The 22,268-nt window shown below is 40.8% G+C and overlaps 1 protein-coding gene across 1 annotated transcript; it reads left to right on the forward strand.

The window, feature by feature from the left end:
• The first annotated feature begins 884 nt into the window (after positions 1-884).
• On the forward strand, positions 885-22,268 carry paxip1 (PAX interacting (with transcription-activation domain) protein 1). Its single transcript, XM_071909687.2, has 23 exons — positions 885-1,072; positions 3,768-3,902; positions 4,714-4,757; positions 5,106-5,169; positions 5,694-5,804; positions 7,309-7,384; positions 8,528-9,061; positions 10,196-10,311; positions 10,492-11,380; positions 11,733-11,827; positions 12,607-12,702; positions 14,362-14,499; positions 15,347-15,468; positions 15,733-15,917; positions 16,258-16,301; positions 16,793-16,860; positions 17,041-17,143; positions 17,793-17,961; positions 18,364-18,464; positions 18,777-18,911; positions 19,742-19,817; positions 20,116-20,188; positions 21,958-22,268. Exons 1-23 carry the CDS (start codon positions 992-994, stop codon positions 21,959-21,961), a joined length of 3,459 nt encoding a protein of 1,152 aa, XP_071765788.2. The 5' UTR covers positions 885-991; the 3' UTR covers positions 21,962-22,268.

The raw sequence follows: 22,268 nt of genomic DNA on the forward strand, positions 1-22,268 counted from the left end.
ATGGTAAATTATTCCACAATTTAGGAGCCCTAGTAGCAAATGCCCCGTCCCCTTTTTCCACGTTGCACTGAAAGAGGATGACAGTCTGTGTAGATATTATATGTTCATGCAGTCATTGCTTTCTCATTCACCAGCACTAGGTATAACTTAACTTAATGTGCCATCAACAGATGAGTGAGACAGTCCATTTCACTATATTTCTAGAAATTCAAAGTGATTTTTTTCTTTTTAGTAAACATCAAGTGGGCTATGAACGGGGCTGAAGAGCAACGATATATAATAATCTGAACTGCAGTCATATTTTGCATTCAAAACGTGGTAAACTCTGCAGTCATTGCCATTTAACGTTTAGCGAAGATTGAATGCTCCCAAACACTGAAATACAAGAATGTCATGTAGAATGACATTCTGACAGTAACAGATTAAGTAGAGTTTTGACCTTCAAAAATGACTTTTATCTGGATAGGTCCACTTAAATAACGAAGATATACAAAGTATTCAATAGTTTTACTAGAGTTAAATTTCGTATTAGTATAACTTTATGGTATTTTACAAATTACATGAAATTATATGTCGTCATCTCAGTGTCTGCTTGTGATAATCTAGGTTACACGTTTCTACACTCTTCCTCATACAAACATTAGGTTTCACATCATAGGGGGATTCCATATCTCTCAGAAAAAGTATTTATACGTTTAAGCACGTGTACATTCTCAAGATTCATTATTTTGATAAAAAGTTATGTGCAAAGTACCAAATTAAGCGATATGGGCCATTAGAGAGTTAAAAAATACAGTAATATACATAAATTAAAGTATTACACCCCCCCTTATTTCATAATGCTGTAGTCCAAGGCGCGCTCAGCGATTTGGCGCTAGAGTCGGCTCTCCGGTTGACTGTACAAACCAGCTGCAGGCAGACAGATACTTAACTCTTTTGCGCTTTTGACTGTTTTTTTGAATACATAATCGTGTAACATTCATGGACAATCATGTCTGACGAAGAACCAAAGGTCCCCGATGAACTTTTCAAAGATGTCAAATTCTACGTGGTTGGGGACATTGACCAAAAGGTGAGGCTATGGACGTTAGCTTCTTGCTAGGTTGCTAGCATGCTAACTAGCTAGCTAGCATCATTCAAAGTAAATAAGTTGCTGCTGGAGAAGCTAACTAGCCAACTGGCTAACGTGCTAAATGGGAAACATTATTGGGCTCGCTCCCTAGCTAGCGATGTGAACTGGTGTCCTGGCAGTTATTTGCATTGCACGTTATGTTGTCAAGTTATTTGCGAGATATCTTTTATGATACGAGTGGACTTACGGTGAATATCTAATATGAATGCTACTTAGCATTGCACTTTTTTGTATACAGCCAGCTAGCATTAGCTGTTAGTTTCGCAGTTGAGACAGATGGCTAACTGTTAGCTTATAGCCTGCACTGCAGTTTATCCGTCAGGGGCTCAGTAAGCTATCCAGCTAGCGTTTATTATCTTGCTTTCTGTCAGCATTTACACCTCCAACAACCCAGTCATTAGTATTTCGCTGTTCTGTGATGCAGTGAAATGCCTAGGAGTACATGGAACACTGTCATTCTGCATCAACCTGTGACTATCTACACTTTGCTCAATTAGGCGCCCGCTACTGCGCATGTATTGCCGCTATTTCAGCCTCTGGTACTGGAGACCTGTGGCACAGAGCTGTACTTCCTGCCAAATAGTGACTCCCAGTCGTACCTCTCTCTGGGCTTGTTTTTATTGTATGTTTTAAGAATCGACTATTAAGCATAGGTGTTGCATAAATCAGCATAGCCGTTTAAACCGTTAGAAATGTAATTCAACGCTGATTGAAATGCAACATCGTTGTCGAGTGATCCAAAAGTCGCCTTGAGTCGCTCAAATGAAATGAATAGATTAGATAGCTGTTCATACAGAGCTATTGCACTAGAAATGTAACATTTTGTTGAACACTGAGCTCAAGCCTCCGTCCCCCAACCCACACAAGCACATATTTGCTATTCTATTCTATTCTATTTTATTCTAGTCATTTTCTTATCTTATGCCAATCAGCATAACTCCAGTTTTGTATCCAGTGCAGTTGACAGTCTTGTGAGCCCCACTCTTACTGGCCTTTCTACTCCTCCCTCTGTGGAAAGACTTTATCCATTTTAATCCTGAGGTTGATGGTATTAGATCTAAGATTACCCTGCATGTTTCTCTTGTTGATGTCTCTTGCTCTTATCTGGATTTGCGGAGGCACTATACTGATTTCTAGGGATGGCAAATTCAAATCAGGCTTGCGATACAGATTCTGGTTTTCCGAATCACAACTGTACTGAAATGATGTGGCAAAGCAGGTTCTAGAAATAGGGGTTAGAAATTGAAAAATCTCAGGCTGTCAATATCATTTTACTGAAACATATTTCTCATGAGTATAAATGATGTGTTGAGTACAGATTTGGGCAACTTAAGTGTCCTGTTGTAGTGCTGCAGCATTTGACACCATCAGTGCTTTTCTTATCAATAGATGGAGGCAGTGGTGGGTTGGTATCTCTTGAAATTTTGTGGACTGGCTTTCATTTTACTTGACCTTGTCCAATAAAGAATTTGGTTTAAAATCATTGGTGATTGCTTTTTTCAGCCTCATTGATTACCTTGTGGTGTTCCTCAAGGCGCACTTCTTGGGCCAATTTTGTTCTCTGTTTGTTTGCTGCTTCTGGGTCATATTGTTCATTGGCATAGCATCTCTTTTCATTGCTGTGCAAATGACACTCAGCTGTATCTTACCGTTATGGCAAACAATTTTGATTACTTGGCTATGTAACATGACTGTGTAGCTTATGTTATGGACTGGATGTCCCAAAACTTCAGCTCAGTTTGAACAAAATACTGGAAAATACTTGGAAGTACTTGTTGGCCCTGAACACATCTCTAGATAAATTCAGCTTTCTCCTGTTTCTTTAACTTCAAACACGTATCTACAAACTTAAGAGTTATCGTTGATCTAGTTAAACCTCTGAGCGACAAACTAAGAACCTACCTGAGTGTTTTTAACAATTTTGGGAAGTTGGTTCAGTCTTTTTGCAGTTGGATCAGTCTTTTTGCAATACTAGAAAAAATTTTGCATGTCATAAGTAAATGTAAGTCACATCATGTAGCCTACATTGTACTGCTACAGGTCTCTCGGCAGGGTTGCAAGCAAATCTTGGAATTCATTTTAAAGATTTATTTATTGCATACAAGACTTGACATGGTCTGGCGCCTATTTTATTTTTTTTTATTATGCATTTGCTAAGTCCTTATCACCCTTCAAGGCCCGTTAGGGTCTCTGTCCAAGGACTTTAGGCTGTTGTAGATAAAATCAAGTTGCAATTAAGCCTTTGCTGTAATGCCTCCTAGACTCTGAAACAGTCTTCCCATCAGTAATAGATCTGCTGAACCTTTCTGTGTCTTTAAATCTCGTCTTAAAGCCCAGTGTTATTGCCGTGCTCTTTCCAATATCTGATCACTTATTTATTTCATTTTATTACTGAGAACTGTGTAGTCCCTCGTGTCATTACTGTGTTATGGTGCTTTTTCTCTGGATGTCTTTTATCTCCAAAATTTCAGAGAAAGCGCTATCAAAGCAACTCTTAGAGGTGGTGAAGAATGTTATAGAGAACTTTGACGCTGGCATTTGACTAAAAAGCACATTGTAATTAAAGTAACTGTCATCAATATAGTTAGTCTGGACTGTAGTTGAATTTCATGCTAATCCTCTGCTGGTATCCCAGGTGGTGCAGCTGCTGAAAGCGGGGAAAGGCAAGGAGGTTTCCTATAATGCCCTGGCCACTCACATCATTGCAGAGGACGGCGACAACCCCGAGGTGGGCGAGTCACGAGAGGTTTTTGACCTGCCTGTTGTCAAGGTAAGAGGTATACCACAGGACAGTGGTTGCTTTCTTCTCCATAAAGTGGTTTTTGGTGGGGGATGTCGGTAAGTTCACTTCTGGGAATCTGGTTTGCTCCTGGTCTTATTCCCTCAAGTGGAGTGCTGCTGGTACTGAATGAATATAGGGGGAAACCCTACTCTCAATTGGCATCCAGGGTATCAACAGGTCCTTAAAGTCTTAAATCACCTACATTTAAGACCCTAAAAAGTCATGTTGAGCACTGATCAAAATCAGTATGTAATGACAGGTTTCTTTGTGCTGCTTATCCACTCTTAGATTAATCAGGAACAGGGTTAGTAGTACAATATGCATCTTATGTGCTTTACTAAACAGAACTAGACTTCATGTCCCTTAATTCATTTCCTTTTTTCTTATTCTGCCCATTTGTAATTTCACTATGTTCAGTCAAAAATAGCAATTTTCATTCAAACCAATTTCAAAATTCAATTTGAAATTGGTCTTAAATTCAATTCCAGGTAGCATTAATAAGGTGTTAAAATGTATTAAATTCGGCTTTCTGAAAACCTCAGTTAGCCTGGGATTCCAAATGGCTCAAGGCCTAATTACTAATGACTAATGTTATGCACGTGAGGTGGGAAGTAATAATTGCGTTCATTTTCTTAATGATGTACTTTGCTGCTGACCATGTGTCTGATTTTGACCAACAGCATATTTTCAGCGTTGGTCAAACAGTAAACATAACTTAGCATAAATTAATTCATAGCAACACAATGTACAAGAACAGTGAATATCAAACTTTAACACATTGTTCTCTTCATTTTTCCAGCCGTCTTGGGTGGTCCTGTCGGTCCGATGCGGAGACCTGTTACCGTATCCTTCCATCATGAAGCCCAAATTACCTCCAACTGAAATGGTTTAATATAAACTGATGTTATGGTAGAAACCCCTTATATTAAAGGGTGTTAATGACAGCAAACAGTGAATGCTTTTCTGCTTTTTTTTGTCCTCTGCTAAGCACCTACAAATTGTCAGGAAATTTTTTTAATTATACAACAGGTTTGCAGGGGATTCATTGGCCCTAGAGTTACTTAACCCATAAAGTAAATATTATGTAAATCTTTGATTCAATTAAAAAAACATAAAGGTCACCCAAATTGGGTAAAGAGAGCAGTTATGTTTTGTTGTTGTGGTGTTTTTCCATAACCAGTCACACTGCAGAGTTACTGGATTCTCCCCAGAGTCAGGCCAGATATTCTTTGGGGTGACAGCTTGTCTTCCCAGGGTAAGTTTGTGTGTGTGTGTGTGTGTGTGAGAGAGAGAGAGAGCTAAACTGTCAACAAAGCTATAAATGTATCATTTTCCAGGGTTACCATTGGTCATTGAATTTCTGAAATATCATGGAATTTAGAGCGGTGCATTCCCGACAGGGAAAGTAAGGGAATTAATGGAGGAAGTCAGGGAATATCCTGGAATTTTACAAGTGGGTCACTTCACAGGAACCAGATACCAGAATGTATTTTCCAACTTGTTTCACACATTCACTGCAGATGGTTAGATGGTTTTCAGCCCAACTGGAGTGGAAACCAGACTGAAAAACAACATTAACAAACCAGGAAGGAACAGTTTTAAGTCATGGAAACGCTTTAGTTATTGAAATTCATGGAATTTTAAATCAGGGCCACAGTACAAACTTTTTTTTTTAACGTTTTGTTGATGTGTGTTCTGAGATCTTTGGATGCAGATGACCAATCCAGCAATCTAAGCTCAGTATTTTGTGTGTGTGTGTGTGTGTGTGTGTGTGTGTAGCTTCCAGATGATCTCAACGCCTTGTGGGCTTACATAACCTTCTATGGAGGGGAATGTCAGCTTAACCTCAATAAGAAGGTCACCCACCTAGTGGTGAAGGAACCAAAGGGGGTAAGTGGATGCCTTAATTGTACCAAGGACCCCTTTTACCTATATCTCTATGCATATTATTGATAAGAATTTCTTTTATGAATTTATTTGTGTTTGTCATCATCGCTGATTTCATATTTATAGCTAGTGTACTTCACCTGCACTTAATCCTCGAGATTGGTACTTTTTTGGATTTTGTCTCTGTTGGTGTTAGTCTACTGACTGTGGGTGAGGTCTTACTGTTGTCTGGGTTACTTTATGGCTTGAGTGCAGCAGTCAACCCTCATGATGGTTATTGCAGGAAAAGTCTTCCTGTGTTTTATGGCTGTCAGTATTCCCCAGTAGGGATGCAGAGTGAAGGGCTTGTCTTAACTGAGGGCTTTTCAGGCTTTGTCTCGGGGAACACACAAAACAAAGCAAGTTTTCCTAATTCAAAGCTAAACTTGTGTGACTTGTGTTCAGGCAAATCTCCAAAAAGACACTACAGTATCGCCACAATACTGTTGGGGCCCATTATAATCTTCCAGGCTCTGTACCCACACTTTTGTTTACCACACTGATTGCTGCACTTGCCCTTTGGGAATTTGAGGTTCTGCTATATGTTATCATGCTAACTGAGTTGGTACTAGGGTTGTGCCAGTGTACGATGCCGTGTGACATCGTCGATGGGTTGTCAGTACCGATGTGAGTTTTTTTTTCAAAACAACATTTCGCTTTTGCAGTGTAGCCATTAGCCAAAACAACAAAATCACTGAATAAGAGGCGTTGGCCAATGCTTAGCCGAGTCAGCGGAGGAAAAGAGACACACACACACACACACACACACACATAGCCTGACAGCTCATACACCATTCCCAAGAGGCAGCGGGTGAAGCCCTCTCTCCTCAATTTTAACTTGTTTTCAGTCAGTGAAAGTGGTGGCGAGGGCTAGTTTAGTCTGTTTTTGAGCACGGTTATTATTAACAATGTTTACCTGGAAACGATGTTGCTTTCTTTCTACTTCTACTTTTGTTCCCTCAGCGAGGCCTGTCAGGCAGCGGCCTCCTACAAGGCTAGAAGTCTGTCTGAATTATAAATATTTTAGCACTGACAAAACATCACTCAAGACCGCGTGCTGATGTATAATCACTTTAGTTAGGGATACAACAATGATTATTCTTCAGAAGAAATCATGTAAATTATCAGCACTAGTTGGCACCATATCTCAGTTATCTCAAGGCTTAAAAATCCTTCTTCAGTCTGTCTCCTCGCCTTCAACTGTACAGTATCTCCCCTTCAAGACTGAAGTGAATTTAATGAATTTAATTTAAGTGAAATCAATAAAGTATCATAGCACCTAGTCAGTCTGTTTGGAAAGAGCAGGTTGTCCCAGTGTTTGATACAATCAGTGTATGTTAAAAGTTATTTTGCAACTTTTTGAATATTGAATGTTGTTTTTCATTTTACTTTTTAGGCTGGTTGTCTTGAAAAAATTCCTAATGGACCTTTTTAAATATATGGTGTGTCTTTGTTTTTTCCCCTCCAGGCCAAGTTTGAGTGTGCCCTAAAACACCCTGGCATCAAGATCGTCACCCCAGACTGGATCACAGACTCAGTCAAAGGTAAATTTAAGTGGTATTTTATCTAATAATAAAATCTATCTGATTTGCTCACTGAGGATTTTGGTCATGCCTTCACTCGTGTACAGGTTTATTCAAATCCTTTATTCTTTGTCCTTCCCATCAGTATGGTGGAAAATTAGACCATGGACTTTTCTCCCTTGTCTTTCTGCTAGGGCGTTGCCTATAAATACTGTGCACCTTTTTTATTTCATTCATTTATTTGTTTTGTTTTGTGACAATTGGGCACAAGGATTGAAACTTGACCATTGGACATGAATTCAGTAAAATCATAAAATATACTTTACAAAGTCTGAAATGCTTTCAAAAAATACGTATTTTTATAGCAAAAACTTTTTTTAATCAAAAGATGCGTTTCTTAAACTGCTTTGTACTCAACTCACTGACAAGACACTCCAGTTGCATTACTCATTGCATTAAAACACGTCTACTTGATATAACTGTCTGTCTGATATAACATAATTTACTCCGATTTAAGGGTTTGTTGTAAGAGTAGCGTATGTTACCTTTCCAGCTTTCGCGGCTCCGAACCGTAGTTGGGAAGCCTCTGGTGTTGTGCTAGCCTATTTTAGCTTAGCCTGGCTCGTAGCTGGTAACAAGCTTTTTACTAAGAGTCCGGACCAACTCTGCAGTGGAGAACTGGCACTTTATTTCAGTATAGCAGCGAACATAATGCACGGCCTCTCGGTGACGTTCTAAGCTCTTTTCCCGCTAACTATGGTAACTTTACTCACTTAGCATCCTGCAACTCACTCTGGCTGCGGCTAAAAACACACTCACTTCCTACTACGTCACCCGCGCAGGTTACCCACAAGGCCACCTTCTTAAAGGGGCAAGGCTTGATAGAGCTATTCAAGTCATTTGGTGAAAATTCCTGTATTTTTTTCATATCGCAATATATATCGCAGAAAAAAAAAATATTGCAATGTCAGTTTTTTCCAATATCGTGCAGCCCTATATTGCACATTGGTGTGTTTGTATAGAAAATAATTGGTGTGTTTGCTCATTACCATTAAGAACTACACCAACATCGCCCAAGTCGAGGTCTGAATTGGGCCCATCATCTTTGTTGATCATAGATTTTCCATCTCTGAAACATGACTTTTCGCTTCTCACCTTTTAAAGACAAGACTAGGAAGGAAGAGACACTCTATCACCCCCGTCTCACCTACATCGAGCCTGAGGAAGAGGATGAGAGCGAAGAGGAGTTATACGACCAGCGCTCCCATTCGGACGGCAGCTACAGCCCGCGGCGCTCGCGGCCGTCCAGCGGCGCCTCCTCTGGCGACGACTCCCCCTCCAGCCCCCACAGACGCCCGGGACCCAAAAGACTGAACTCCGTCTCCCCGCCCTCCTCGCGCAAACCCGAGCGCCGCAGCGAGCGCATGTTCGACGACTCTGATGACGACTCCTCCACGGAGAAGGAGGGGCGGAACCTCAACTGGACGCCGGCTGAAGTCGTCACGCCGCCCGCCGCCGTGGCGACCGGCACGGCCAGACGGCGGGGCGCGCCGACTGGCAGCAAAGACCCCGTATCGTCCTCGGGCAGCGGGCTAATCAACCTGTGTGCCACCGTGCCGCCGGTGCCCGGCAGTGGAGGGCCGGTGCCAGCTGATGGTCGTTCTGGTGCAGCTGCCCTGGGTCCAACCACACAGCAAGGTCAGTGTGTCTGGAAGGCCTATGTGCTTGCGTTCATGTTCATTTACATCTACCCTAGGGCTACAATATTGCAATTTTACGTTTCCATGATGAATAATCGTGTAATTTGGCGAGTTTTTGATATATTTTCTATTAATGATGATAATAATAATATAATATTATTCTCCTGAAAGTCCCAGTGTGGTATATCAAGTGCTTCCGTTACATGTGATCATTCGCTATCTTTGAATGTCCAACATGCACCGTGTGACCAGAACGAAAGTTAAGATGGGGAAGCAGAAGAGAAACCTGACATACAGCATCTTTTGCAGAAAAGTAGTGACGTGCAAAGTGGGAAAGAACTGATCAGCCCAACGTTAGAGAGGGAAGTCCTGAAAACGTTGTTTCAGTTCCTAAAAGTAGATCATCATCTTTCATTTGGAGATACTTTGATTTTAAATGAGATGACCACAAACGAGTACAGATTCTGGGGCAAAGTTTGTAGTACTAGATAATGATAATGTGATAATGCTGATAATGTAATAGCTGCCAGAGAATGTAATAACTTGTGAAAATGAAATACAAATGACCTCTAAATGGGTCAAAAATGTAATAGAACCTGTTAATGTAATAAATTGCATCACATTGTTAACTCACATTGAACAGTATTTATAGAGATGAAGTAGATGTTGTCTTCGGCAACAACTATAATGTAGTTTCAAGCAGTTAATGTCATTTACTATTAGTAGTTTCATCAGAACAAAACATCCTGTTTTGGTAAACTGCTGTTTTCAGTACTCCTACCTTGTTTTGAGGCATCTGAGCTGCCTGGATCTCTTTGCTTTGCAGGCACTTCCTAGTTTAATCTGCATACAAATGTTTACTTCCGTTTACATACTTATATGTGGATTGAAGATGCTTTTGCATTTACACTTTGTTATTAATGTAGTCTCTGATCACCTCTGGGGTTAGTTTGGGTGGTCATAAATTAGGCACACCTTGGGTGCATTTATTCATGGTTCTTTATGTGTTTTAGCTCTATCTGAATACAGTAAGAACATCCAGAACATATGTTAAATGCCAGGGTTGTCAGTACTCTCATTTTCTAGGCTAAATAAGGCTAATCTTTCTTGTCCTCCTCTTTCTGCTTTTTAGGAGGTGTATCGGGACCAGAGGGCATCCCTGGGTGGAGCCCGGCTGCTAGAACCCTTCGGAACATCACCAACAATTCCGAGATGCAGCCGGCCAACCGGCCTGCTAACGTTGCACACGTAAGAAATACTACCAGTAGTCTACGGCTTACTGAAGTGGTTCACAACCCTGGAATTGCTGCAATGGAGCCACAAGTAAATTGTTGCAGTGTTTCCCTGTGGGAACACCAAGCTAAAGTTATATCATGGCGTTATTTTCTAGTTTCTTATTTTAATTTTCTGTTTTCTCCAACCTCCCAGATCATCCAGAATCTGACAACCAATCAGACAAAGCCATTGGACCAGCAGACCAATCAGAGCCAAGCTCCAACCCCCAACAGTAACAATCCTCTCCTCTTCAACCAATCAAAACTGCCCAGCCAGCCCCTTACAGCCGAGCAGCAGCAACAGTTGTTACAACAGCAGCAACAGTCACACCAGGCTACCCAGCAACAGCAGCACCAACAGATGCCACAGCAACAGCAGCATCCCATGATGCACCTCCAGCAGCAGCATCAGATGATGCAGCTACATCATCAACAACAACAACAACAACAACAACAACATCAACAGCAACAATCGCAGGTTGCACAACAAGGGTTCCCACAGTTGCCCCAACAGCAGCAACAGTTCCTGCAACAACAGCAGCAAATGCACCAACAACAGTTGTTTACGCAACAACAACAGCAGCAGCAGCAGCAGCAGCAGCAGCAACAACAACAACAACAGCAACATGGATTCTCCCAGCAGCAGCTACGCCCCCAGCAGCTCTTACGGCCCGGATTGCAGCAACTGCAGCAGCAACAGGCGCTGCAGCAACAGCTTCAGCAATTCCAGCAGCAACAACGCCTGCAAATGCTACAACAGCAACAGCAACAGCAACAGCAAAATCAACAGCAGCAACAACAGTTACACCAGCAACATCTGCAGCAACAGCAGCAACATTTCCTTCAGCAGCAGCAAATGCAGCAGCAACATATACAGCAGATGCAGCAACAGCAACATCTGCAGAATCAACAGCAGCAGGCTTTGCAGCATCAGAACCAGCAGGCCATGCAGCAGCAGCAGCAGCAGCAGACGTCGCTGCAGCCTCAGCTCCAGCAGCCTCCGCAGAACTCTCAACTGTTCGGCCACGAGCCGGGCCAAGAAAGTGAGTACAATTATAGGTTGTATCAGAATGGAAAAGGTGTTTCATCATTTCCAGGCAATGTGCAAAACTTCTTGCTCACCTACAAAGGTAAACTAAATAAAAAACCTGCCAAACATCAACTTCACGACCCCCAAAAAGATTCACATTAGACCATGGATCCCATCTGATAAGATTTTTTCCCTAGATATGACTTTGATTCTTTAGACGGCTTTCATTCTTTATTTTAGTTGTTAAATTGGTTTTAAACTCAATTCCAGGTAGCATTAAAAACTCTTAAATGTGGCTTTCTGAAACCTGCAGATCCCCTGTTGTAACTTACTTCTCTCTGTGTTTTTTTTTGTTTTGTTTTCAGTCCCACAGGATGGCTTCCTGCTGGGCTGTGTGTTCGCTATCGCTGACTACCCAGAACAGATGGCTGACAAACAACTCCTCGCCACATGGAAGAGGGTAAGACAATTACTCAGGGACGCGGTCAGGAACACAGAAAAGCAGGAAAATCATAATCTCCTGTTATAAATGACTAGGAGCTTGTGTTCTGATTGATTATTATAATAATAATGATGGTATTGTACAACTGTGAGTCAAAGGGAACTATTAGACCTTCAAATCTGAATATCATACTTGGAGTGGATGCTAGCCAGCAGATAGAACATCAGTCTATAATTTCACTGAGTTGCTGCGTTGAGGAAACAGACCCAAGGATATTTGGTGCGAGTAGAGACTAGCAAATCGCCTACAATATAATTAGTTTCTTGTTTTTTCTATATTAGAAATGCAGTCTTTTCAAAAAAATTCAAAGAAGTAGTTACAAGAGAGGGAAAAGGAACAGTCCTTGTCACAATTTGGTGTAATATTAGTTAAGTAGGCTAATCGGTGATATTCTCACATACATAAATGTCTGTTTTGCTACTCTCCATCACTGACTGATATAACACAACAGTGATTCAGCCTATATCCAATTCATGAAAGCTTTTCCATTTGCTGTTCTAAACAGCTGGTGTCTTGTAGCTCTTTCCTGGGAAAAATCCTCTGGGGCACAGGAAGTGATGCATTTTACGTAGTACTGGCCGGAACTGGTATATGAAAAACCTAATATTTCAATAACGGTATAGGGATTCAGGATAGTTTTCAGTGTAAACTTGTGCAAGCGTGAAAAACTTTTTTCCCTGTGTGGTGTCGGCTTACTTGTTTTGTCTAATTGTTTTTTTTTTTCCTTCTCCCCCCAGGTCATCCAAGCCTGTGGAGGTGCTGTTGACCCCTCCCTGACCAGCCGCTGCACACACTTGCTCTGTGAGAGTCAGGTCAGCAGCATGTATGTCCAGGTAAGAAGAAGATGTGTGTGTGTGTTTTCTGTGTGACTTTTGGGAGGCTCTATGCAGACTTCGAGAGAGTCTGCATACACCGATTTCCCACAGCTCATTGGACTACAGTTATGATGATAAAAGACATCAGGCGACATATACGTGTTTCCCATTAGCACCTTTTATGCAGCCTTGCACCCTTGCAAATTCATATATTCACGCTGAACACTTCAGTCCACGTCAGACTACGTAAAAACAACAGTCCGTGAGTCCGTAGTCCGCACATTTGTATTCTCTAGTGCAGTGCCCGTTCGCCCCGCTGCTGCACAGAGCGCTGTTCGCTTGTTTATTCAAAGTTTATTAATATTGAACGTGTCGCGTGTCCAAATTGCACCAAATCCGACACTGCACGTCCTTGGGTCCCCAGCAATACACCCGCCAAGTGTGAAGTCGATCGGACGAACGGTTCTCGAGATATGCGACGGACACACACATACAGACAGACAGAGATTCCTTGCTTTATAGTATGATGATAACTAGTGCAGTGCCCGTTCAAAACGTGCCTGTCCGGAACGGGCCGATTGCTGCTTGCAGCTTTCTCGAGAACCGCTCCCGCGCGTGCTCGTGCCCGTAGTGCAGCTTTCTCGAGAACCGCTCGTGCCCGTAGTGCAGCTTTCTCGAGAACCGCTCCCGCGCATGCCCATATCGCTCGTGCCTGTAGTGCAGCTTTCTCGAGAACCGCTCCCGCGCGTGCCCATATCGCTCGTGCCCGTAGTGCAGCTTTCTCAAGAACTGCGTGCGCCCATACCGCTTGAGCCCCGCTGCTGCACAGAGCGCTGTCCGCTTGTTTATTCAAAGTTTAGTAATATTGAACGTGTCGCATGTCCAACTTGTACCAAATCCGACACTGCACGTCCTTGGCTCCCCAGCAATACACCTGCCAAGTGTGAAGTCGATCGGATGAACGGTTCTCGAGATATGCGACGGACACACACACAGACACTCACTCACTCACGGACAGAGATTCCTCGCTTTATAGTTAGATACACTGCCCGTCAAAAGTTTGGGGACACCTGATTGAATGTGTTTTTCATTATCTTAAAGCCATTTTGATCTAAAGGCTTCTGCTAAATGCTTGAAATGTGTTTCTTAGACAAATATAAATAGTGAAGTTGATCTTATGTATGAATTTCTTTCCAAAGCCTTTGCCTTTCCATCAAGGCAAAGGGCGGCTACTTTAAAGAATCTAAAATAGAAGATAGTTTTGATTTGTTTAACACTTTCTTGGTCACTGCATAATTCCATTTGTGTTATTTCATAGTTTTGATGTTTTTACTATTATTCTAAAATGTGTATAATGCTAAAAATAAAGAAAAATGTGGTGTGTCCAATCTTTTGACAGGCAGTGTATATAATATGCAAAATGTGCATCGTATTTACAACTAGGTCTACAGAATGCCGTACTTGTGCATGGAGACATGCAGACAGCTGTGTTCAATTGGAAATAGTACATTTTTGCCAGCTTTCTTTTTTTTCTTATTTTTGGTTGTTAAATCCAATTCCAGGTAGCATGATAAAGCTCTTAAACTGTTAAATTTGGCCCCCTGAAGCCTGCAGATACCGTGCAGAAGTTGCTGTGTGATATTTCCGTGTTGTTCACTGTGGTATTTTCCCCGCCAGGCGCTCAGAGAGGGGAAGCGCTGCATAACGGCCCACTGGCTCAACACCATACTGAAGAAGAAGAGGATGGTTCCTCCTCATCGGACGTTACACCTGCCCTTCGCCTTCCCGCCCGGAGCCAAACCCTGCTCCCAGCACGTAGGTTCAACACCCACAAACGCTGCCGCTCGCTGTCGGCTTTCATGTTTTTCATGTTGAAATTTGTCTGAGCTCTTGATAAAAGGACTGATGGTGTATAGCTATGTTTCCATCCATCTGTCAAGCAAATTCTTCGCAAACTTTTGAAATGTGGCAAATTGGGTGTGAATAAAGCAGACTCCTGAATGTAAAAAAAAAACATCCACCAGAAAAAATCTTTCAAGAATTGATTTGTAGTATTCTTGTGCAATGAAACTTAACCATTCATCTGACCAATCATGCCAAATGAGTTGTCATCGCTTTTTATTGCTTAATGTCTTTGTAGACCAAAAACAAATCTGCTTAAAGTGTGTTAAAAAATTTGCAATATTGAGGGAAATGTTATTGAATTTTGCTGTTTTGATTCAGGTTTCCTAATTCAATACATCGTAACTCACATAAAAATACTTTGATGGAAACTGAGCTAAAACATGAATTTGTTTACATACACAGCTATATTTCTACTTTGACGGCTTAAGAAAGTTCCATGAAGCTTTTGTTTTTCATTTTCAAGTCAAACTCTTTAAGAACATAGGTGAATATGCTCAAAGTTAAGAAGAAAAAATAAATTCCAGATTGTATCTTTCAGCACTATTCCACTCTGTCCTTTCCCTCTTTGTTTCAACACAGCAGTGTTCCGACTAAGGGCAAACTTGTAGAGAAAAACATTTTTAAAACTTTCAAAATGATTTTAATCAATTTCCTTGTACCTCTGTTTGATATCTATTTCTTTTATATTTCTGGCATCTGCCTGTCATCCCCCTCTCTCTCCCACTTAAATTTTTCTCCTCGATCTCTTCCCTCTCAGATTATATCGGTGACGGGCTTTGTGGACACCGACAGGGACGACCTGAAGCTGATGGCCTACCTGGCTGGTGCCAGATACACTGGATACCTCTGTCGCAGCAACACCGTCCTCATCTGCAAAGAGTAAGAGGCAGGGATGGAGGGATGAGTCGTGGGAGGGATGGATGGTGGTGAGGGGTGGATGCCATGTTTTTTTTCATGGTTTAAAAGAGGGCCAGAGGACATCATATCCTAATTTGAATATGTGAAATGTGTCAAAGCTTACAGATGACGTTCCTTTTGAGTTTGTTATTTTTGAACAAGTATCAAAAGTGGGATTTGCAGAATGAACTGTGAAGGGCCAGGTGCTGTGGCAGTAACCCAGTCGTCTTGCTGATTTCCCTCTAGACCCAGCGGTCTAAAGTACGAGAAGGCCAAGGAGTGGAAGATCCCCTGTGTAAACGCCCAGTGGCTGTGCGACATTCTGCTGGGAAACTTCGAAGCTCTGAGACAGATTCAGCACAGCCGATACTCCAACTACAACCACCCTGAACCACTGGTGCCTAACACACTGCTAGTACACAACCTGCTGGGTATGTACACTGAGTGTGTGTGTGTGTCTGTGTGTGTGGGTGCAGCAGGGCTGGGTTTAAATTCATTTTCGATTCAATCAATATTCAATATTCTCATTAGATTAGATGAAACTGAAAAACATCTATATGACAATCAAAGGAGTATGAGAGGGTTTTAAGTTTGATATTAGTTAATAGTGCTGCGCGTAGCATTTTTAAACATCAATATATCACTGTCCAATTAATCGTGATGCCTTAGTGTGTGTGCATGTGTAGGCCTTGTAGTTAGTGTGTGTGCATGTGTATTAGTGTAACTGTCCTGACCTTGGTTATTCAGTTTTCTCTCTTTATTTCTTTTCAGCTGCTTGGCGAACGCCTGTCAAAGTAGCTCCTGAAGCGTTGGCGGTGAGTTGGCCAAGGCTCTGCCTCATGCTTTCCACCACAGTTTGTCATTAATTGTCAATCAACCAACTTATCTGAATACATACACTGCCCGTCAAAAGTTTGGGGACACCTGATTGAATGTACTATGTTTTCATGATCTTAAAGCCATTTTGATCTAAAGTCTCTTCTTGAAATTAGTTTCTTCGACAAATATATATAGTGAAGTTGATCCTATGTATGAATTTCTTTCCAAAGCCAAGGCAAAGGGCGGCTACTTTAAAGGGTCTAAAATATAAGATAGTTTTGATTTGTTTAACACTTTTTTGGTCACTGCATAATTCCATTTGTGTTATTTCATAGTTTTGATGGCTTTACTGTTATTCTAAAATGAAGAAAAATGTGGTGTGTCCAAACTTTTGACGGGCAGTGTACATTTTGCATTCTCAAACGGTGTTGGTAAAAAAGTGATACTTATCGATCTAACGATGTCTATCTCTATTTATGGTATTTAGAGCCTCCAGCTGCTCCAGAAGCAGAAGCTGACTGACTCCAACAACCAGCCTCCCAACAAGAAGGCAAGGTCAGTAAGTCTGCTCTGGATACATGCTGTGGAAACATTTTGATTACTTACTTTTTGAAATGGTTCAGAAGAAATACATCAGAAATAGGTGAAATCATTCCAATTTGTGTAAAAGCACCAAAATTGTTGTAACTCTGATTCTCAATGTGTGTGTGTGTGTGTATCTCTCTCTCTCTCCAGGCTTGAGGAGATCCAGTCCCCCAATAAGAAGCTTCCACCAGAGTCCACTCCTCACGTCATCTTTACAGGCTTTGAGCCCACACAAGTGCAGCAGTACACAAAGGTAAAATCCATACCTTCTCACTCACTGAAGCACCAGTTCCTAAATTGCATTATTGTATATTTCTGTCCCTCCATTATGGTGCATGGTAGGCAGGATATGATGTCGTCATGGTGGCAGCTGTAAGAAACTTCATACACCACAGGTTCCTCCTATAGAGTAGATTATCTAATTAGATTTTGCAGCACCTTGCTGCATACATTTGCATATTAATGAGGAAAATCAGATTTTCTTGAAGCTAGTATAACTCTTTGTTTAAGATACGGAATTCACAGTACTACCCGTGTGTTATGTGAAGACAAGTACGCTGACTGAAATATTTGCTAATTATTGCACTAATTAGCTTAATGAAGGACCTTCTTAACTGTTTAATATATCGTGGTGGTTATGGTGGGACATTAAGGCATTTTAAGTGCCTCTTTAGTTTTGTTGTTTTTGTTTTTTCATTCATATCTGTATTGGTAGCGGCCTTCACATCGTCTATCAGTTTGGAATGTATATTCATTAACTGTTAACTTAGCTGTTTAATTGTTTCTAAAATGATATCAACAGTTTCCCAAACAGTGGCATCATTTACCATCATTTACCTAATGAGCTAAACTTGTGCTGTCTTTCTTCATCCCTCCCTGCCTCCCTCCATCATGCCCTCCAGAGGCTCCATGCTTTAGGCGGTGAAGTGGCGGACAACAGCCAGAAGATCACCCACCTGGTGGCCGGCAAGGTGACCCGCACCGTCAAGTTCCTGACCGCCATGTCTGTTGTCAAGCACATCGTCACCCCAGACTGGCTGGAGGAAAGCTGGAGGAGCCAGAAGTTTGTGGGTAAGTGTGTGTGTGTGTGTGTGTGTGTGTGTGTGTGAGATGAGCAAGTATTGCTAAGAGGTAGGGTTGAAACTCCAAAAGAAAAACTCAAAAGAAACAGAAACGATGAATCCAAATGAAGAGGTTTACTGTCTTTATTTCAGTAGGTACCTGCTTGTTCTCGTTTCTCATTTTGTTTTTATCAGGCATAGCTTGTTAAGTTTATTTTATAGTGCAGCAGATGACAGACGGGAAAAATGCTCTGATGTTTAGTTACTCAGACTATAGCAGCCTACTTAATTTTTTCAATAAAGTGCTTAAAATATTCATTAGAATACTCGCTTACCAACATAATCTACAGCCCCAGTCTTCACCCTAACATCTGTGTATGTGTGTGTGTGTGTGTGTGCGTGTTCATTCCAGATGAGCAGACCTACATGCTGAGGGACGCGGAGGCCGAGGTGTTGTTCGGTTTCAGTCTGGAGGAGTCGCTAAAGAGAGCGCACAGCGCACCGCTCTTCAAGGTTAGTGTGTTTTCCAGAGAAAGGAAACACTCTCTTCAAGTAGTATCTCTAGGTAAATCTTCTGTTTTAGTAGTATCTCTACATAGAATCTCTATTCAGGTAGTATCTCTAGATAGAATTTCTATTTACTTTGTATCTCTAGGTAGGTGTTTTATTCTGGTAGTGTGATTGAGATGTGATCACTTTCGGTGCCCATCCATTCTTTTCTCTCTCTGTCTCTCTTTCTCTAATTCCCTGTTTTCACTTTTTCCTCTGTCTCTCTTTTCCCGTCTCCCTCTCTCCCACCCGGTGCCATGCTGGATGGGCGTACAGGGGAAGTATTTCTACCTCACCCCGGGGATCTGCCCCAGCCTCAGCACCATGAAGTCCATCCTGGAGAGCGCCGGAGGGAAGCTGCTGCCCAAACAGCCCTCCTACAGGAAGATCATGGAGCATAAACAGAATAAGGTCAAGAGAATTACTACACTTTCTTATATGAAAGGAAAAGCTTATATATATTTATTGTCTTCATATTGCCATATTATATATCATTATCAGAGGTGGGGACTTGAGTCAGACTGAAGTCACAGTTTGAATAGCTTGAGACTTGACTTGCTGCATGAAGAGAAGACTTGAGACTTGACTTGACTTGGGTTCTGGTGACTTGGGACTTGACTCTGACTTGTACTTTGATGACTTGAAAAGGTTTCTAAAGTCTTGACTTGAGATCTTGTGTTTGTGTAAATGACTCAGATTGAAAATGATGAGATTTGTTCCAGCAGACGACTGAATTTAAATTCTGTTTTCTGAATTTGTATGGAATGATTGAATTTATTGAAGTTGAAACTGATTCTAGAAATCAAACTCATGATGCTCTTACCAAGTTTTTATCCTATTAAAACCATATTGCATTGAAAAGTCCTAGATATTTAGTTTTCTTTAAGATATTAAATTGATACTGGACTCTTGATTTGTTCTGACTTGACTTGCTGTTCTACATTTAGACTTGAGACTTGACATTAATGACTTGGACTTGACTTGGTAATCTACATTTAGACTTGGGACTTGACTTGAAACTTGTGCCTCAAGACTTGAGACTGACTTGGGACTCGAGCAAAATTGACTTGGTCACACCTCTGATTATTATTATTATTATAAATGCTAACAATTTAGCATAAGCGTGGTGGCACACTAAATAGTGAACCAAGGGTTAAACTACTACCAATCTTGTTATATAAAGAAAGTAATTTTATTTACTAAACAATAACAACTAAATGAACGTTGTTTTTTTGTTGCAGAACCTCCCAGAGATTATCCTGATTTCCTGTGACAATGACCTGCACCTCTGTAGGGAATACTTCCTCAAGAACATTGGTACGGCATGCCATCTCACACAAGATACACACACACACACACACACACGCTTATTTCAATTCGCAACATCCATTGTGATTACTTTCCTAGACATTTTTGAAAGATTTGACAGTAATTTAATTCATTTTACACTTGAACAACTATGAAAAACTAATTCCTGCTGGGTTCCTCTGGGTTAATGGACACCAGTAGATAAACATTGTACATATAAAACACCTGTACATAAGAGCTTATGATATTCTATGAAGACGTGCATGGATGATGTTTTCTAAGGCTCTGATCTCTCTCTTTCATCCAGATGTACACAACGCTGAGTTCATACTAACAGGAATTCTTACCCAGAAGTTGGATTATGAGTCATATCCTTTACACTTCATCAGCAAATCATCAGATCAAATCATGTTTTTTCTGTGAGACTTTCAGGGTTGTTGTTTTTTTGGAGGAAAATAAAACTCATTTGTTTATGATACATATTCCCGCATTTCCTGCTACCTCTTATTTTGAATAATTTGAATTTTGAATACCATGAATAATGAATATAGAGACAAGATGCTCATATTCTGACTTGTGGGCAGTGCAGCAGAGAATATTTAAATTCCCGCTGTCTTGCACCTGCTCACTGGGTTGCCAGGTTTCTGACATTTAGTATGTTTTTGCGGATTGTCAGTCACATTCCCTTTAAGAGAAGCACTTGCCTTTAAAGACGAGATGAAATGAAAAATGCCTTTTTAACCCTTTTAGATCACATCCCCGGTCATACTGTGCACCTATTTAACAATATATGCCAAAAAAAATACCAAAAATCAATTTCATTGTATTCTTATATCAAAATTCAATCATGTTTTCTTCCTGTAAAACAAAATATGCCGTGTGCTTACGTAAGCATGCCCGTAACTAATTTCAACCAATAATATCATGACATCCACCCATCAATCAATCTTCAACTTTTAGCGCACAGAGCTAAGAGGCTAAGATTCATTAGTTAGCTAGCTAGCAACAGCATGGTACTTCGGTGTGTCTTCGGGTGTTATGACACACCCACTTTTCAACGTTCAAATCAAATTCCTCCCAACGTTATGTCCCGCCTGTCTTTCCTGTTTCACTCGGAAATACGTCACGATACGGAAGTTAGATACTCTCGAAATGCCGTTTCATCTCGACTTTAAGTTGGAGAAATGGGAAATTCCATAGGCTTGAAGAGAAACACAGCACAGACAAATAGGCCTTAAAGCTGCTCCATATTTCCAAATGACATGATAGCCTTTTATTAATTAGGATATTATATGATCTTGCGTCATTGCATTGCTCGTTCATTAGGCCTATATTAGGCGTTTATTTAATTAATTAAATGCAGTTATTCCTCAAAAATAGCCACCAAGTAGGCTACATTTCATTTAAAGACCTTATAGTTTCCCTAACCCTTTTTATAGTTGTCTAAGCAGGGGAATAAGCAGAACTTAGTTAAAAAAATCTATTTTATATTGTAATAACATAGTCTTTGTTTGCAGCTATGGTTGTCTTACTGCTGTCATGCATCAAAAGGCTTCATGCAGCTAAAGTTACAGGAAAGGTAGATGAAGAACCAGATGAATGATTAGTGTTTGATGGATCAAAACACACTAAGGCACAAGTTGTGAGAAGTTCATTTTTTTGCGATGCTTTTGTGATACTCTATGAACCAGTAATCCCTTAAAATAACCTTACATTTTCATTCATTTACATGAATTCACCCCTTAATTCATGCAAAATCCCCTTAAAATGAGTTAAGGGAGTTATTAATGGAGGAAAATACCTTAAACACCCTCTTCATTTTGACTGCTTACTTTCTAATTTAATGTAAAATTCAGGGAGACAGGAACTTTTCCACTAATAACTCATTAATAACCTGTAAACCTGCACAAAAGGCATGAAAAATCCCTTAATTTCCAGTGTCTCTGAATCAACCCATGAATAAATCCCTTATAAACCCATGACACTAACCTTACTTTATTAAAGCTATGTTATTTTTAATGGATCATTAATGTTTATCTAATGAGAAATTAAGGACATTTCAGGGATAAAATGAAGGGGTTTGGTTTCATAGTGATGTGTGATGTTCTGCTAAAGCCAGTTTCCTTGACTATCTCACATATAAATTTACCTGATGGTGAACCAACAAAGGTGAAGAAGAAGAAGAGGGGTTTGTCAGCTACTGAGGTCGTGTCCACCATGAAGACTACAAAAGATTCACTTTCCACTGTACAGCGCCCACATTCATTTTTCTAAATGTTTTCTTTTGTACCCTGTGCATAGATTCTCCAGTCATTTTTGTAGCTTTTTGTTACATGTTTGAGAATAAATAAATGGATGTTATTTTTGTGAAATGAATGTTTAAATTATGGATGATTTTAATCTCTTTTTTTCCCCTGTTGTTTCACTTTAAAATAGAATGTGTAAAGGCTCTAGCTAATA

The sequence above is a fragment of the Centroberyx gerrardi genome, chromosome 13 (assembly GCF_048128805.1).
Source record: "Centroberyx gerrardi isolate f3 chromosome 13, fCenGer3.hap1.cur.20231027, whole genome shotgun sequence".
In the NCBI taxonomy this organism is placed as follows: domain Eukaryota; kingdom Metazoa; phylum Chordata; class Actinopteri; order Beryciformes; family Berycidae; genus Centroberyx; species Centroberyx gerrardi.